At 39.9% G+C, this 19,694-nt stretch overlaps 2 protein-coding genes across 2 annotated transcripts in view; one reads left to right on the top strand and one right to left on the bottom strand.

Annotated features, from left to right (window-relative positions):
* The window catches only part of FBXL13 (F-box and leucine rich repeat protein 13), a 97,432-nt gene extending 91,271 nt beyond the window's left edge, over positions 1-6,161 (top strand). The window contains exon 21 of the mRNA XM_075717000.1: positions 6,025-6,161. Within this exon, the coding sequence (XP_075573115.1) occupies positions 6,025-6,160 (136 nt within the window). The 3' untranslated portion in view covers position 6,161. The remainder of the gene's footprint in view (positions 1-6,024) is intronic.
* A 1,420-nt stretch (positions 6,162-7,581) lies between these two features.
* The window catches only part of FAM185A (family with sequence similarity 185 member A), a gene marked incomplete at its 5' end in the record, with an annotated part of 51,988 nt that continues 39,875 nt past the window's right edge, over positions 7,582-19,694 (bottom strand). The window contains 2 exons of the mRNA XM_075727729.1: positions 7,582-9,163; positions 17,771-17,905. Of these exons, the coding sequence (XP_075583844.1) occupies positions 9,048-9,163; positions 17,771-17,905 (251 nt within the window). The remainder of the gene's footprint in view (positions 9,164-17,770; positions 17,906-19,694) is intronic.

Raw genomic sequence — 19,694 nt, 5'->3', positions numbered from 1 at the left:
TTATGAATTCAGTAAGAGTAAGAAATATATAATACTATATTATATAGAGAGTATCCATACTAGGAGAGCTCTAACCCCACTCTAACAGGACCACTGTAGATAGCGCACTCCATGCTAAATCATTCCTGGTTTAATAGTCACTTCAGAGACCACAAGACCAAGGCAGATGCTTAGTAACTTAATAGATATTTCCACTGTGCTTCATGCTTTCCAAACCCTCCTTGATTTATTTCCCTCTAACTGTCTCACCACAAACAGTTCTGCTGTCATTACTTTTATTTTCTTTACTACCCTCTAACTTAGTTTGTTTAATGTAATCTCAGAACTTCCATCTCAAAACCTCTACTTCTAATTAAATACTTGTTAGATACAGAAAGTGTTTTGAAGGATTCATATGCAAGAGTATGAATTGAAAAAATTATTCTAAATGAACTACACTGTTCATTCTGAAAAAAGATATTTCAAATATGATTAATTTTCTCATAACTTTCTGATTTACAGTTTTTCTCATATTAAGCCTCAAGGGATTTTCTTTTGCCCCCGGATTACTGTTGTTGACTTGCTTTTGCTGTGACTACATATCTCTGCTTAGAGCACTAAACAGTCTGTCATCCCTTTCAGGCTCTGGTTGATTATGCATCTTCCCACAGAAGTGAGATGTAGTAGGAACAGAAATTTGGGTTGAGTTCCAATTCACGTTGGGTTACCCATGATCAAAGAGCTGACCTGACCTCTCAGAAAACCGTTCGCATTATTATAGCCTTTGCAGGATGTCCCAGGTTTATGCCTCTGCCTCAGCGTCCCATATGCTATGGGTTCTCCAAGCATCTTGATTAAACGATTCTGAGTCAGACAAGGAATTTCCCAACCAGTTATTTTTACTGTAAAGAAAGCCCTGGAGAGTTACAGATCTTTACAAAACAAAAAGCAACCATGAGACACACATCTCCACCCAGTGTTATCTTTGCCCTTTTTGTGATTTTTTAGCAGTAGGCAAACTTTGCCAATTTTACTTTCTTGAGCCTGATTTTCTGGTATGCGACAGTGGATGGTCCTTTTCTTTGCCAGCCTCAGGCTCTAACCCTTTGCACCATATGTTCAATGATGGGAAACACTTACCCTGTACCATTTGCATCTGGGACAAAAACTATCAGGTGGATCAATCATGTAGAACAATTCAGCACTGAAAAATTTTTGCTTGTTCCTTCCAACAGGTCTGAAGAGCATCCCTAGACCTAGGCAGGCTGCAGAATAGACTGGCCATGTCAAGATCAGAGTGGCTTTTCAATGCAGATTCTAAAATTGTCTCTAGATAGAATGATATTCAGAAAATAAAGGAGTTCACAGCTAGATTCAGATATATTCCACATCCTGTATGTGTCACACTTTTGGAAAAATCTTTTTTATTGTAGTTCAAGGCTAATATTGCGAAGATGATAAAAAACATTTGTTTTCTGCCAATAACTACATCAAAAGCACAGTAAAATATGGCAGTGATGCTACACTGTTAGTTGTCTTGCAGCAGATTTTCAGTAATGACATCAAAAGCAATGACAGTACTGTCACTTGTATGTCACAGTATATTTTTATAGAACTATGTATTTCATTCACAACCTGTATCTTTTTAGTAATGAATAATAAGCAACAGATTGTCAGAAAAATGAACAACAGGGCCTCAGTCTCTGTTTTCAGACTAACTCTTACAACCTTATTTGGGTTCTTAGATTTTCATAGAATGTAGAGGAAAAGGCTGTTTTTAGCTGTAATTTACGTTTGCAGGTGTGAAACGTACAGTTCAGAGACATTTCATTCCCTGTTTAAGGAGATGGAAGAGGACGTCTGTGTAAAAATCAGATTAACCTGGAGAACCAAACACGCTTGTGGCTTAGGTTCTAAATAAGCAATAGAAGAAATCTGTTTTAGTTTAAAGTTGCCCTACAAAATGTTTAGCTCATGTATACTTCATTTTGCCAAAGGAATTCCCCATTATTTATCATTAAACACTAACCAGTCCTAGCAGACATCTCTTAATAGACTGAGCCTTGCAAATATTGAGTCATATCTCTTGTATTGTGTCACATTCTTTTTCAAAGTTTTTTTTACTGGTTCATTATATTAAAATAGAAAACATATGGAGCCACAAAGTTCTTCAAGTTTCACTCCAATGCAGCTTCATAGGAAACAGTTACAAGCATATAAATTGTCCATTCTTTCCAGTATCAGGTAGCATTCGAGATTACATTTGCCAACAAACTAGCCTGGTTCCAGGTTTTCTAAATGTTAGAAGAAAAAAAAAAAAAGTCTATGGCCTGGTATCTTGCTGCATATTTCTGTATCCAGAGGCCAATGACCTTTCAGTTAATCCTGTTTCTAAATGCTATAAAGAATCATGGATAACCTACTGGTGGGAGTAAATGATACTGGTACAACTGATTTCTTCTACTGGAGGAAAAGCAAGCTAACTGCTTTTCAAAATGTGGCTTCTATAGGAAAAGGTTGTATTGGTTGTGATTCACTTGGGACTAATCCTACAAGAAATAACACGCTGGCATCTTCAGAGAAACAGTTATCTTCCCTGTAAAACATTCTCCTTAAACTTCTAAACACAAATACCATTTAAAGTCAGCTGCAGTGCTGAGAAAGGTGTAGCAGTCTATTAACATTTCTGGGTGCAAAACGGGAAAGAAAATCTGCCATTGCCTCGAGAAGCCAGCCAGCCCTCTGCTCTCACCAAACTGCATCTCGTCTGTAAGTTTGGGTCCACCAAAAGCTGTTCTTTGAGAGCAAAATTAAATGCTTCCTTCTTTCTTGTCTGCACTAATATGAAACCAGCTACATTTCTTTTAAACTCATGCCTCCTCCATTAACAAGTGACTCATGAACAAATACTATTACAATTTTTGCCTTTTAAACAGAACTTACTTTGGGTCTTCCTAGTTACAATACATTTGAAAAACATTCTGATTTTTGTTTTGGCTTTTTTGTTGTTGTGTTTTCTCATGGTTGCTGTTGGTTAGAAAGGAGATTGCAAGAACTCTGTTTTCTTGAAAAAGCAGAATTGCTTAGGCATTATCCAAATATTCAGGTCTCAGGGCAGGAAGGATCTGGGACTCCAACACGTGTCATCAGAAATGAAGACAGCCTACACATGATTTGAAAAAGGACTAAGAATAATTACTCTTATGTTTTCTCTTGAAGAAGCAACAAAAATATCATAGCACTGTCTGCTCACTGACTGTAACTCACTCTTCAGAAGTGACATGGAGGCTCCTGGAGTGCCATGGGTCAGCCACTGTGTGCACTTGAACTGGATGCCATAAAATGATACAGCTACTGCAGCTGACATAGACCTCAGAATACTTCAGATTTTATGTAGCCTTATCACTTTTTGTAACCTGGAGCATGCTTGCAGGATGCTTTCTGCTTTTCCCATTAGCTGTCTGCCTTCGCTTGCCTCTTCGGCTTTGTTTTTCCTGCATTTGCACTATAAACAGTTCTCCCATGTTTAAGTTTTTATTTTCCATTACCTTTTACTCTTGATTGGGTGTTGTAACCTCATCTCAAAAAGTCTTTTTCAAAACCTCTGCTTTTTATTGTAATGGACCCAGTCAAACATTTCTGAATTTTGGAATGGCTCAGGATTCAGACCATGATACAGAACTGTTATTTCCTAGCTACCCCCTCCTAGTAAAAAGGATTGAAACTTTGGGTAACGATTCAATTCTATATTCGGTGCTGCTCAGGCTATGTGTTTGGGCCAGTACTTTTGCGTGCCTTATACCAAGAGACGCTTGCTTTGCCAAAGATAATTGTAATTATTTGCTGAACTGCTTTTATTCATCAATGCGCTAAGACACTATATAAATAAATAAGCAGGCTTTATCATAGTACAGTAAATCTTAAATAAACGATCTATTTTGCCATGTGTTGATGATTAATGAATGGCTGTCTCTGGCAAACTAATCAACTGTAGCTCCAGGCATGGGACAGCATAGATTTCCAAAAAAATAGTAACAGCTCCCCTTATACATGCTTCAGACAGCTGCCATACATTGCAGTTTCCATGAAAAACAGGAATTTGGACTTGGATGAGTTGATTTTTATTTTATAGCTTAGAGCTTATAGCTCATATAAATTTTGCACACATTCCTCAGTGGCACAGGCCTCCCTCATATAAAAACAGATACAGCCTTGTGTTCATACAGTGTGTCAGTGTTAGATTTAAAAAAAAAAAAATAGTATCCCGCAGTGGTTGAAAAGGAGCCCCCCTTGCTTCATTAATTTTGTCCCTTTTCCACCCCTCCCCGCTTCCCCTTTCCTGCTGTGGTGGTGCAAGCATTACAGCTGTGCATGTCTGCCTCTTTTGTAACCATCTTCAGCGTTTCCACTTTGGGGAAAAAAAACCCAAACCCTGTAGTAGCATTACTGGCGGATAAGAGATGACTTTAATTTGGATTTGTTTCTGGTATTGTCTAGATGCCGTATCGTAATTGTTACAGAGCTTAGGAGGTTGGCCAGCAGGTAGAAAGGCTACCTTGCTGCGGCTGGGACACACCAGATGAGGCTGGACCTCCCGACGAGGCTGGGAGATGCAGAGCTGGCTCTTCCCCAGCGAGCACATGAGCACGCGCAGCCCCGGGGAGCGTTCTGGAGCGGGAGAGCCAGCGAGGGGGAGGCCGGGGGAGGCGGGTGCTCCGCGCAGCCAGGATCGGGCTGACAGCCAAGGCGTAGAAGTGATGGAAAGAAAGAGACGTTCAAAAGACTGAAAGTGGTGGGTTTTCTTCAGCTCAGGAAGGCAATGGAAGTTGCTGGACTCATACTGCCTGGAAACGAGGGAGAGGAGAGAGTTGCTCTTCAACTTCTCTCTAGGCTGGCTCACTCAGCAGGCCTGATTTACTCCTATTTCTGTGCCAGTTTGCTCTAGTTCATTGTTTTTGTGCTCTAATGCTGCAAGGGGGCTGGGGGAGATCAGAGGGGTCATGCCATTCTCTTCTGGTTCAGCTATCACAAAAGCTGCAAAACACAGCCTTGGGGTGAGCTCGGGGCCGGTGCAGGTAACAGCAAGGCTCTGTAACACTGCCCCTTGCACATTCAGTTGAGTTTCAGAAACAATACACCTTTTAAAAGACGTGGGTGACAGAAGATAACTGCAAGCGGAGAGGTTAGCCAAAAAGAAAGCAGGTGGTGTACCAGGAAAGGGTAAAAAGAGATAGGGACCAGCACAGTTACTACAGCTTTCCTGTACAGCTATGAAGAACCGCTCTGGAGACTCTGTGATATCTTTTGGTGCAACTGTTTTATTTTTCTTGTTTGATATTATGTTTTCTTCAAAACCCAACGCTATTATTCCAATGGCATCGCCTACTCAGTCCCAAAGATCCATGCTTTAGGCTCCCGAGACAAGACAGACGCTGACACGCTAGAGCAAGTGCAGGCGAGGGGCACCACGCTGAAGGGCCGAGCACGCCATGTGTGAAGAGACGCTGAAAGAGTCTTTGCTCAGTCACGAGGAAAGGCGCGGGCTGGGGGAGACCTTATTGCCACCGGTAACTCTGATCAGAGGATACAGAAGAGAAGACACGCCCCGACTTTTCTCAAAGGGGCACTGACAGGACAAGTAACATACATAAAGTTCTGACTACATACAAGGAAACTATTTTCTAATCGGGAGGCTGGTCAAACACTTGAACAGGATCCCAGAGAGGCTGTGCAATCTTTATCCCTAGAGATATTCAGAACTCAGCTGGCAAAGCCATGAACCACCTGGTCTAGTTGGATCCATTTAGAGCAAGACCAGGATTAAACAATCTCTGGAGGCCTCTTCCAACCTAATTTATTCTGTGACTCTACGGCCTAACCAATTTTTTTTTAATTTCCACAACACCTCTTATAATATCAATAGCTTCAGTTAAAACAAAGAAATTTTTGCTCATTAAACAGCTTTTAGTATCCTTTGTAGAAACAGCTTCTGTAAATTTTTTTTCTTACTTTTGTAATTTTTTTTTTTTTGAACTCTTGTTGCAGACAAGCTGTTTTGAAATACACAGCCCAAGTGGAGAAACAAGAACATAATGATGCTGACCCTCCTTCCTGGCTTGGATATGACCGGGATGGTAACATATTCACCTTCACCAAAAACCACACATCAGAGCCCGAATAAACAAATTCTTCAAAATGAAAGATGAAGAAATTGCACAACATCATCTACAGTTCAAGGGTTTTTCACTAGAGCATGAAAAGAACACTATATTATTTTTCTTAAAACTAATCATACTTCAATAAAAGGCTGTTTGTTGAATTAATAAGGAAGCATTGCGAATCTTTCTCGCAGGAGCGTGTACGCCTTCAAGCAAGACAGCCGCACTGAAACAACATGGCTAACCTTCAGCTGTTGATGCAAGCTGTCCTCATCTTTCAACAATAAGTTGTTGTTGTAGTCCCATGCAGAGTAATCAATAAATAAGTCTGCGTGTGTCTGGGGTTCTTGTTTGCCATGAAGGTCCTCTCCAGGACATAAACACTCTGGCTTCCCACAGAACCTCACACTTGACGTGGCTGGTACTCATTAACTACAGTTTTTCTTGAGCAATGAACAACAGGGAATAGGTAGTGACGATTGATTCCTTAATACACAACTACACGCGCACGTTTAAGCACAGTTCTCTATTTCTCAGTGGTCACTTGTGCACCCAGAGCCCTAAATCTCATAAAAGCCTCTCAGGCTAAGTTCAACTCGCTAAGGGAGCTGATGTTTACATTTGCAGATCTGAACTGCAGGCTAGCTGGCAGCTGACAGAGTCAGGAGAATCAAATGAAAAGGAGCACAGATGAGAAAAGTGTTAAAGGATAAATTTTCTCCAGTTACAAGAACATGTCTTCTCATCAAATGGGAAAAAAAAAATAAAAGCGCACATGTAGGATTTGCCATTCAAATCCTAATTACTGATAACCCACTAATCTTTCCTTGTCTACAGAAAAATATAAAGTTTCACTTCACTATAGCAGAACAAGACATTACTCAAACGCCTTTCGGGAAACTCCCAAAGATTTGTCTGTCTTTGGCTCATTCTTGATCTTTGTGTTAAAGTTGTAGCTGGTCTCAACATTTATTAGCTTGGCAAGAATCAGAGTAGCTTTAGTGGTAACACAATTTTTCTGATGGCTCATTTAAACTTTTTTAAGCAAGTAACTACCAATCCTAATGTTTAATTCCAGCTGGGTTTAGAATATGAATGCCTTAGCTTGCTTACTTTTGAACATGGAAGAAATAACATGTTTTCTTACTATGCTCCCTAAAATTGCTGATGCAGCAGTTCCAAAAGGCACGACCTTAATCACAGAGGCTGACAGGCTTTGTAGTCCGGGTGAATAATGGAACCATTAAATGGACTCTATTTTATGAAATATCTACTACACTGTTTTTATTTTCAATGCAGTGGTGCTTCTTTCACTTTGTCTGCAGCAGTGCACAGAAATCATTAGTTTCAAAAATTTTTCAGGAAATTAAAACCATTACACATTTATTAATTTTGTATCTTTTAAGATTATAATAATATTTACTAATAACTAGTAATATCTAGTAACATAATATTGCTTTTAGTAATAATATTAGTAATGTTTTATATATTAGTGTTTATATTAAAAATACATAAAATTTGCCATACACATCAGTGCCCACCTCATCCAAACAAACAGTACACACAACAGCAAACAGAATGTGGAGTTTTTAACCACCCTGGATTACATTAAAAACGCTGTCTTGTCTATTGAAGTCCATTAGCCAGGGGCAATTATACCTCTTCGGGAATTCTGTGGGAAAAGTGAATTTTGTGATGTACCATTATGATCTAAAGTACATATACACAACTTAAAACCTGAGCTGACACTCTGAACTCTTCTTTGCTACTCTCCATCCACTCAGTTGGCAGGAGCTCTTACATTTCAGTTTTAAAACACAAATTTCCATCCTTCTTTTATAAGGGCATATATATATATATATATATGGAAAGGCTTTTAAAAGCTCCATTTACTTTACTGTGCATTTGTATTACGGTAACACAAAATCCTCCACAAAAATCATGTACGCCCTTGTGCAGGGCTTACACGTTTCCCTCATCTCCCTCCTCTGCCTTTCTGCCTCAAAGAGCTTACAGTCCCGTCATGCACGGCTGACGGTAAGTCACTGGAAGTATAGCAAATAAACAGATTACAGCTCTCACTTATTGCGCCAATACTTCCACGCCTTTGTAGCTTTTACTTTAGGGGAATGCTCATGTGGACTCTTATCTGAAGTCCAGTTGGTGGAGTGTTCCTCCTTGAAATCAGCCAGACCCATTGCATTTTTGAGTGTTTATTTTACAAGCTTTTCTTTGCAGACAAACAGTGGTAGACATAGCTCATGTTCTTATTTCTATCCACAAATAAGTGGTTCAAGATGACATGGAACAAGTTCTGTCATTTCATAGAAGTAGTTTTACACATACAGTACCCATTGACAAGGCAGAAACTGCTTAGGGGTCAAACACCCTAAGCAGAAGACCAAATAAGAACTACAGTTCTGGAAGTGGTTTTATCCTATCCATGACACAAATAATTTGGTTGAAGAAAACTCTCTGCATTTTGCATAAACCAGTAGAATTCCCACAGTACTGTGACATTTCATTTAAAAATAGAAAACAGCTTGCAGAGCACGTTATCTTGGAAGTAAACATTCATATTTTCAAATACCAGATGTGGAAAATACTTTTTATTTTTCAATGACAACTCCAAACTTTTGTTTGAAAGTTATCAGCTTTTAAATTGACGTGGTAAGTAGGTCAAGTTATACAAATTCTGAATATGTAAGATCTTGTCGTTCCTAAAAGGCACTAAAAGTAAACCAGACCTGTTAAGCACCAGCCACTGTCACAGGCAAATCTTGGGTTAAAACGCCCTCGTTTTTAATATTGTTTCTCTCATATTATGAATATGCATCAAGAAAGTTTTATAATTTTACAGAAATGTTCCTTTACAATTTCTTGATTTAATCTCTTTGGCCTCTTTCACCTTTAAGAACTCTTCAGCTTGACAGACTGGATCCAGCTTTGGCTTTTAAGACACACTTTGCCATTTTGTGTGTCAGCCTTAATCCATTTGTCTGTTTCATTCCTTTGATTCATGTGACCTGGAAAAGAGAGTTCTGTTTAGTTTAATTTGACACACAGTAAATATATCATCTTCACATTGCTGCTTTTTTTTTTTTTTTTAAGCTCCCTGGAAATACTTATAAGACTTCTATTTGGTAGAATTTATATATTTTTAACACGGGCTTCTGACATTTCATTCTTGATAGAGTTTTTTTCATTAATCTCATTTCCCCATAATATGTTATTACAATAAAGTTGTGGGTTTTATTATATAGTACCGTAGTTTTTATTATGGGCTAGGAAATACATCTACATTAGACATTAATCTGGCTAAGTAACTTGAAAAGTTTCCATGTTTACAATAAAGATGAAAAAGAGACATGGGTAAGACCTGATTTTCCAGATGACCAAACATGTTGCTACTATTACTGCTTTCTTATGATAATGGATAAAACCCAAACACCCACACCCTGAGATGTCTGTCTTCTTACATGTTTCACAGAAACTTAGTATGCATGGTCATGCTCTGAAAAGCTCACTGTATAACACAGGAGAAAGTTCAACTTACACTCATTTTACAATTAAGAAACTGAGGCCAAGAAAGAATAAGTGACCTTCTAAACTTATACAGAAGATTTATGACCAAATTGGGAATTAAACTGGGATCTTTCAAGTCCCAAATCAGTGCCTTTATCACAAGATCAACCTTCACACTTGTTTATCTTTACAAAATATCTTTTATTATTACTTTAGCATTTATGTGACCAAGTGAGTTCTAAGTTTAGAACTAATGTGAGCCTGGAATAGCACGAGGGATGGCAGGGAAGCAGATTCTGAAGCAACTTTGCAAACATGCTCTGCTCTGACCTGTTAACACAGCTGAAGTTAAACTTTGGCCACGTCAAAAACAGTGGCAAAACTCCAACTGACATCACTGCATCGGTTTCCACAACTCAAGCCTATGTGTCAGAACTTTTCAACGGCATTTCAGCGCTTTGGTACTTCTAAGTGGGATTAATTGAAGGTTACGGGCCAAACCCACACCAATTCACAAGTAGGTTGAGGTACTGTTTAGAAGTACGGGATTTTCAGAGGAGTCGAACACTGATGGAGTTCTCCCACTGAACGAAGAGGTATTTCGGTGTCCTTTGTTATCAGACTACAACATGCCTTCAAGGATCTCCATGTGGATGTCCTAGTACAATTTCTGCACTCCTGATTGCTCCAGGCAGCAGCAGTCTCAGTATCATTCCTACTGTAAGGCAGAATCTACAGTACTGCTCCCCATCTCATTATGGACTTAAATCTATGATGATCATCACAAAGTTGGACAAACGTGTTGTACGTGAAAACTGTTAAAATCTGAAATTTCCGCTCCTCAGAAAGCTTTCCTGAATAATCAGTTTGTAATAGTATTGTATTAGAGAATACAGAACAGAAATTAAAACAAAACCTATCTTTTAAGTAGAGGTAGCCCTTAAAACATTAGATCAGTCTGAATTTTAAACAGAAAATAGCCTCCAGGTGTCAAAAAATGAACAACAAAGAAGTATAAAGGAAAATTTCAGTTGATCCCTTAACAGAGTTGTAGTGGCCTGAAAATACAGCTTTTTTCCTAAAGAGAGAGGACACAATAAATGTAGGGTGGAGATATATTTCCATAAAGTGCGTATTGGAGTGCTTGGTCCCAGTTCCCTTCTCTCATGTTTTTGTCACTGTGGCTTGTGCTTGCATACAAGGAACAAACACTGGAGCACAGAATCAGCCCTGTAAATGAACAGTTTCATGCACTGCTTACACCCTGCTACGCTTTTTAGCAAAAGTTGAAGAGTTTTAAACACAGAAACAAATTAACAAGAGCTGTATTAAAGCTCAGTTGTTGTCTGAGCTCTGTTTCTCATTTTGCATTTGCTATGTGAACTTAGAAAAATGTTTTGTTCCTTATGCTTCTTTTGGAGATTTGCCTGTGAAGGGAATGCAGAAAATATCAAACTGCCCGCAGGAAAGTGAGTGTCAAGTTCCACTCCCTAGGGACGAAGATCTTCAAACTATTTTAAGGTTATTAAGCCAATCGCCAGCAGCAGGTTCAAATCAAGCTTAAGATATTTAAATAGCTTTGTGTATGAAGCACTAATCAAGCAACAAGGTTTAGTTGGAGACCTTTTGATGATAGTTTGGTCTTAAATGTACTCACTGCCTGTACTCTGAATACTGTGGGAACATAAGTGAATTTTGAGGATGACTTTGCTAGTATGACTAAATCACTAAAGCCAACAGCCTGCTAGATTGAGAATAAGGAAAGGAGGGGGAAAAAAAATTCATTTTCATTTCAAAACCCACCAATCAAGACGACAGCATGAGCTCAGAAGAAGATAAATGCACCAGTATGCTGGTGGCCACTTCTTCAATTTAACACCCAGGAAAAGGTTTTTTTTTCCCCCATGCGTGTCTAAAGGCAGAGAACACCTCTGCAGAACACTATGCAGTGAAGTACTGACTGTTTAACTTCTCCAGCCTCCAGGAAGGCAAGTGAATAGTGAGCTCTACTGTACCAGACAACTCATGAAGATGAGCATATTTTAAATGTTTTTCACTGGTACTGTTAGGACTGTGGTATATCTCAAAAAGGCCGTGAACAGCTTGAGTTAAATGCAAGCTGAAACCAATAAAAGTATGTAGGATAGCATCTCATCTAATGTGTTTTATAAAAGTTGGATGAACTTTCTATTTGACTTGAAGGAATGTAATCTTTTCCAGATACAACCTTGGTCTTTGTGGTTGGTTTTGGTTTTTTTTTTTTTTTTGCTTTTTTTTTTTTAAGATACTGCTTAAGGGTCAAGGCTTCACAGAGGGTCAGTGTTTAGAGGAACTTTGTAAAACTGTAAACCAAAGCTCCTTCCACTCAATTCTAGTGGCGTAGAGTCAATAAAAATTGCTTCTAGCAAAGAAGGAAAGTTTTGAGGAAGTGCCTTGAGAACAGAGAAACCAGGGAGGGACACGGCAGCAGACAGCGTTACTCCTGGGATGAGAACCATAACTCTGGATGCAACAGGCCCCAGTCAGCTGCACAGTGGGAGAAGGAGGAGTGCTACACTCGGACAGCTGTTAAGTTTCAGCAGACTGCCATAATACAAGCTCTTTCAGTTACTTCCCTTTTAAAGGCAAGTTGCTTGCCTCACATTATTCACTGCACCTTCACCTGTGTTTGTATTTAACCCTGGAACTCCATGCAGCTAAAACCACAGAAATTACAGTAAAGCAAACAATATAGAATTTCTGATAACAGAAGCAGTTAAACACATCCGTAAAGCCTTGTATGGAGTGTACACGGCTCACGCAGTCAGCTCCCTCCTTTCACACTGGCTTTGATGCAATCCTACAGAATAAGTCCACAAGCACCTCACAGGCTGCTCTCCCAGTACTAATGGATGAGCAGCCATTCTGTAAGCGGTGAGAAATAAGTTATTCCTGAAGGACACAGAGGTACAAAACATGTCTAAATCCCCTGCGTTCCAGAGGGGAATCCAGATATAGCCTCACGCAGACATGAAAGCCTTATTATTTCAGTGCATGCCTGAGCAAATGATTGTTGTAAGGAGAAAGGTGCTTCCCACCACAATCTACTTGGAGAACCAAACAGTAAAAAGACTTGAAGTTATTAAGAGAAACCTGGAAAGTCAGAGATAGGACAGTGGTATCAATGCCCATCTTTTCAAGGGAATCTTGTCATTAGACAGGCTGACTCTCTCCAGAGGCACATGAGAAAGAAGGCCCTCTAAGGAGTTTCTAGTGATCAAAAGAATAATTGGATGCTGGATCAACCCAAAAGGCAGAAGCAACGTCTATCTGGAACATTTCACAACAAAAAGAGGGTTAGAGGAGACAACAGGAGATTCCTCTCCATCCCCAGGACAGACATTTGAGGGAAGGTTTAAGTTAACGTGAAAGACAGTGCCCTATTACCTGTCTGCATGGTCACCAGAAGACATGGCTCTGAGAGGAACACTGATCAGATGTGGCTCAGCAAAGCGCCAGTGCTTAGATGGGGTGGGATTAGTACCAAAGACTAAAAGTCCTGTTAACTGCTGCAACTGTTGTCACGCTGGATGAAATAGGGAGCAAGAATGTCTCAACTTGGGAGAGGACAATCATTCCCAAAGAGTAAGTTCCCAGTAAGAGGACAGAAAAATATGAAGACAATGGTTTGCCAATTTGAGAAAGAAGAACAGACACACAATAACCTACAAACATCCACGGCCTCTGAGAAGTACCTGTGACACTGTGGGACTTTTACCAAGGGAACTCATGCAAGTGCTGAAAACCAGATGGAGTAAGCGACTGCCAAAGTTAAAAGCTCCCTCAGCACCAAGCAGATGGATGGCATCAGGTCAAAGGTTGCCGCTGGATATGAACTTGGCACTAGAACTGGGGCCAGGGATGGAGAAAGATCTGGAATCGGATGAGTCCCTGGCACCACTCAGAGATGGAAGATTTAGATGGATTAAAAAAAGAAAAAGGTGGCAGTGGGTTATATTCCAGACAATTAGATTTGGAAACTGACACCATCAGCTACAATGATCCAAAGAAAGTCTCTGAATGATTGCAAGACTTTTTCCAGCAAGCTTACAGTTATCAACACACAGGCTGGCAATGGAAGTGGGCAGAAGCGTGCCCACTGGCTGCAATCATTTAGTTCCCAAATTTATCCATCCACATGCCTCATAACCTTCCTTCGGAGTGGGTGGGAGCAGATGGTCACATCAACTTAGGACAAGAGAAAACAGGGCTGAAAGCAACATCCTGAAGATGCACTGTATTTAACCTGACTTGCTTGCCGAGCCTGTTCTTCACAATCTGCAGTACTGGCAGTCCTATGGCCTCACCAGGCAAGTGCTTACCACAGAAAGTTTATCTGATTATTTAGCCAAGTCTTCTTTACCATAAGGTCAAATCATAATTTCTAGTTCTATCACCAGTGGACAGAGAACAATTTATTTGTTTCATCTCTGCAGCAATTTCTTACATACTGGAAAAGTGCATCTTATCTTCTCTTCTTTAGACAAAAACAACACTTTTTTCAGTCATCCCTCATACATCATTTTTTTACGCCTCTGATCATGTGTTCTCCTTCAGAGTCTCTACAGTTGTCATCCTTTTTGAAGTACAGTACTCAAAACTGGCCACTTTCCAGTAAAGCATTACTAATGCCACGTAAAGCCAAGGGATTATTGTGAGTTTTACAGAACAGTCATGTTAATACACTGTTTGTTTTGGTTTTGGTTTTTTTTTTGTTTTTGCAACTGTGTAGCATTATTGTTTCCTGTTTACTGATGTTTTTATTGAAATATTCCTCCTCTTGGGACCACACAGGTAATTATTCCTACCTTTGTACTTTGAACTTAAAAGGACTTATTAGAAAAATGGCCTAAAAAGCATATAAATCAAGATTATTTGAATTTTAACCCTGCCCTTCAACATGTTTGTAACCCCTTTGGCATGACAGTCTCCTACTCCTTTTCTGCTTGAATGTTTGACACTTTTTAGCCTGCTACCCTTCCTCTTACCATATATAGTTCCAGATATAGTTAATGACCTCTACAGGCTTCTTAAATCAGCTGATTTAAGAACACAGGAAGACCTGGAGACACAGGGAAAGCACAGACATTGAGCAGCAAGGGCTAAGCAGAATCCTCTTCCTACCTACCCCCTTTGCCAGGGAAAGAAGAAGAATGCCTTGACATGATCGCTATCAGAAATTACTGGAGTTACTCAAGCACTCTCAAACTAGACAGCCAAACAAACACTTTCACAGATGGAAGCTGGACCAGTGCTTAGCATGAAAAGTCTGTTTTTATAACAGATTTCATTATACCATACATACTACTTCTAAGAGTCCCTACTGATGTCAATGGAAACAGATGTCTTGTCTCTGCAAATTACTCTGAAAAGTAAACTCCCTGGCACTGCTCTCTAGTTCCTTCTCTTTCTCAGGAAGTGTCCCAATTTTGCAGCAAAGTCCCTTCCTTTTTAGAAAAGAGCAAACCACCTTTTCACACTCTCATCACTCTGCCTCTAGAGCACTCACTCCAGGCTTTCATCTTCTTGCTTTGACTAAAACCTGCTCTATTCCTTGGCTATCCTGCAAAACCCTGGATATGACTGCTTGTGGGATTGTAGCGTACTGACTTCCCCACTCAGCACGGAAACAGGAGCCATGACGCAAGGAGATGACGTACATTGTAGGTGCCATAACAGCAGCAGGAAAGGCTTTCCTAGAGCAGGTGATAGACTAGGTGCATGTTTACCCAAGTCACAGAACTCAACCCTGTCTTCACACTGGAGAGCCTCCTCTAACATCGCTCACAATATTCCCAGAGGCAAGTAAAGCTTCCTGAAAGCAGCCGGTTCCTGTGTTATTCACATGAGAACTGGCCAGTTTCTGAAAAATCATCTATTTTTAAACTAACCTTTGAGCTCAGAAGCATACAAATCTAAACTGCCATGCTCTTGTGATACAGAATTTTCTTCCACTTGGCAAAACCACTATTTTGTGTTTTAGTTGCAGCAGAAGGATGGCTACAGACTCTGTACGTAACAGTGGATAAAGTTTTCATGACATAGAAACAGTATTAAATGTTTTTTTAATTATTTCAGAATCTACTTGTACAAGAAAATTCTCAAATATCAACTTTAAGAAAAAGATATTTTTGAGAATGAGGGGACAAGTGCTTGGCCTGCAGAAAGAATACACTGTCCCCATGGGATAAGGTAAAGAGAAGGAGAAGCAGAAACATTCCTTACCATGCCAAAGGAATGTTAGCGAATTGGCAAAGAAAGGGGAGGCACTGTTTTCCAAAGGGTAAGAAAAGGAGCAAAGCACAGGTTACCACCAACTACTTCATTTCCCTTCAGGTTTGGTGCTTTTTACTGACCAGTGAAGGAAAGGGAGGAGAGCGCTGCTATAAATCATTGGTTACATTACATGAGAAAACACTTAAAGCTAAATGCCAGATATAAAGACAGATGAAGATATGGTTCTTCAGGCCAGCTCTAGTTTAGCTGAATTGTACCCTGCAGAAAATCCATTACAGAGTATATTTTTCATTCACCTGTATTATGATAAGTTTAGATCTGTGTTTAATGAATTTTTTGTCCAATGTTGTAACCTCTTAAAGCAACCGATAATCAGTGGCCTAATGCTGTTGCCTCTGCATAATTCTTGCTGATTTCCATGACTTCGGGATATGTATATTTGAGGGTTAACTAATCAGAGCCACTTTTGGCTTGAACTGTCAAGATCATTTCCACAGAGAACGGTTGAAAAATTGCATCCGCTTCAGCGATGACTGTCCTACATAAACGCTGACTGGGTCGTGAAACCAGAGAAGCCATTCAGCCGTGTATATTTGAAACACCACTCTTATCTTTAATGTTGCCAGAATAACAAGATGATTGACTGGCCAGTGGTCCTCCTTCACTGCGAGATGTGTTGTTTTATTGCTGAGGCAATTCATTCCACAGACCCTTGCTGGAATCTGGGGTCCTTCCACAGGTTTCTAATTTGAGGACTTCTAATCATGTTTTTTAAAAGTTGTATTAAATAACCACTAATAAATTGAAATGCTATTTACTGTTCAAGACAGAAAGAGACACACCTATACATTTCAAGACTACTATTTTATATAAGCAGGCTACATATTAAAATTATATATATACACTTCTAACATTTCCTGACTTTGAGATTATCTTCTTACATGGGGCAGGAAAAGAAGTTTTGTGCATATTTTCTTAGGTTTGAAACCAAAGAAAAACTCAAAGCCTCACCCAATCTGCTATCATAGCAGGTCATACTGACATAACATGTTCAAAAACAAAGCTGGAGCCTTCACACACATTACGTTAATGTTTCCTCTTGAGCAAACCGAGTAATTGGTAAAAGCAACAGCCTTAACTTCTAGATAGACACATCTGGAGAAGAGGAGAGAAACACACACCCTGACAATGAATTGTACAACTGTTTTCTAAAGCACGAAACAGCAAGACTTGGGATTCCAGAGTACAATTTTAAATGTATTAGAAGAGTGTTTGCAGTAATCACAGGCACCTTTCCATGTACTCTCTATTCCTCCATGCTCCAGCTGCTTCTGCTCTTCTCCTAGCTATCTCCCACCCATCGTTTCTCAGCCTATCCTGCACTGTTTAACATTTATACTGTACATTTATAAACATGCCATACACCCCTTTTACTTTCCCCTCCCACCCAACAGAGATACACAAAGAAAACTTTTCATTACATTTTTAACAGACATTCCCTGGCAATTTATTATATGTGACTGTCTAAGCCAACAAAGCAATGGGTCAAACTCAGCCCTGGATTACCTCCCACAAATCACTGGAATAATGCTGAGGATGTATTTGGCTCTAAGGCTTTTGTTAGAGAAGCAGTTGTTTGCATTCACAAGTCATTTACCAAACAAAATGAAAATGTTATCTAGTAACACGGAGAGTACAATGGCACAAGCAAGCATCTGAACCTGAAACAGATGAAACACGAAGCCAAGAGCAATAAACTCATAAGGAAACGAGGATGCCTTTGACTAAGGCCAGACAGACATTTATGGGAAGCCAAGATTAGTAAGCCTTACCACTTATAGTTACGTGATCATCTTTGGAGGCACTCTGTGTTTCTTTTAACTGGATCTCTGAGCTCACATCCACTTTTCTTCCAGACAACTGTAAATAGGCTTTGAGAGAGGCAGGTACCTTGACTGTGATAGAACCTGGTATAAATTTAAATGAAAGCTAGTTAGTTTAACATTTGAGGTCAAAGCATGAAACATGCAATTATTTAGCTAACTTGAATCGAATCATCATTTGGGTTTTTTTTGTGGGTGGTTTTGTTTTGTTTTGTTTTTTAAAGGAGCCTTCACATGCAGCAACCTCTTTTTTGGTCTCTGAAAGGATAAGTTGAAATATCTTCATTTATCATAACCAGAATACTGTACACCACATGTAGTAAATGGTGTATTTCCTTGGCAAACATGAAAATTAACATTGACATATACTGTTAGCAATGGCTCTTAACAGAGGATCTTATTACAGGAATGATCAAGGGAAGCAAATCTAATAGATCTCACAAGTATTTTGACTTTAGTTTAATCTTCTAGTTGCATACTTATGCTCCTAAGCAAGGACAGGATATTGGATTTAATGATTAATCCAGCCACTGCATGGCACATTATGAAAGAACTGCTCCTCTGGAATGATGAGATGCTGCTTACATACTATTAATGCTAGCAATAGTCTTTGCTTTACTGCACAGGGCCAGCTGTTCACATCCTTGAACAGATGCAGTCTCAAGAGTGACTAACCAGTTTGGACTATTGTGCTAGTGTTGGCTGGGACAGAGTTAATTTTCTTCACAGTAGCTAGTATGGGGCTATGTTTTGGATCTGTGCTGGAAACAGTGTTGATAACACAGGGATGTGTTCCTTACCACTGAGCAGTGCTTACACAGAGCCAAGGCCTTTTCTGCCTCTCACCCCACCCCAGCAGCGAGCAGGCTGGGGGTGCACAAGAAGCTGGGAGGGGACACAGCCGGGACAGCTGACCCCAGCTGACCCAAGGGATATCCCACACCACATGACGCCATGCTCAGCATATAAAGCTGGGGGAAGAAGGAGGAAGGGGCCACATTTGGAGTGATGGCGTTTGTCTTCCCAAGTCACCGTTATGCATGATGGAGCCCTGCTTTCCTGGAGATGGCTGAACCCCTGCCTGCCGATGGGAAGTGGTGAATGAATTCTTTGTTTTGCTTTGCTTGCGTGCGCAGTTTTTGCTTTACCTATTAAACTGTCTTTATGTCAACCCATGAGTTTTCTCACTTTTACTCTTCTGATTCTCTCCCCCATCCCACTGCGAGGGAGAGAGCGAGCAGCTGTGTGGGGCTTAGTTGCCAGCTGGGGTTAAACCACAACAACTATGTATGACTAAAATGTAAACTACTAGCAAAATTGCAGCTTTGGTGGCCCAAATAATTCTACCCTTGAGATTAAAACCAGAAATTCTGAATTCTGCTTCCCCTAAATATGTGCTTCTATGCATCACACTGAATGCAGATGCTGGGCCCCCAACCTGCCCGTTAGTCATATTTGGAATTACTCAGCCACAATGTTTGGAAGCTGCACCCTACACATTAAAACAAAAACCAACTAAAATTGAGAATACACTTTCTGTATACATGCTCCTTAGTTTTTGCCCAATTCCAATATTCACTGTAGAAAAACATAAAATAGTTCCTTTAAATACACCCCAAACGCTGAAGCAGAACACAAGAAAACTGATGTTATAACAAAACTAAGCAGCAGTCAGAAAGCAACCCTACTTGTGCAATTTAAATTCAGCAAAATCACTTGCCTGTGACAGTCCTGATGAACAAAAACCTGTCAGTTATCATTTAGGCCTAAATTTTGCTGGACACAAAAAAGCCTTAGGATAAGAAAGGGAAAAGGTCTTCATCTTTGGGTCCTCCTTGGAGAGTTGCTCAGTGATGTGACTCATAAAATCCAA

The sequence above is a fragment of the Pelecanus crispus genome, chromosome 1 (genome assembly GCF_030463565.1).
Source record: "Pelecanus crispus isolate bPelCri1 chromosome 1, bPelCri1.pri, whole genome shotgun sequence".
In the NCBI taxonomy this organism is placed as follows: Eukaryota; Metazoa; Chordata; class Aves; order Pelecaniformes; family Pelecanidae; genus Pelecanus; species Pelecanus crispus.
The sequence above is the reverse complement of the archived record's forward strand: the minus strand, read 5'-3'. Positions and strand labels throughout refer to the sequence as shown.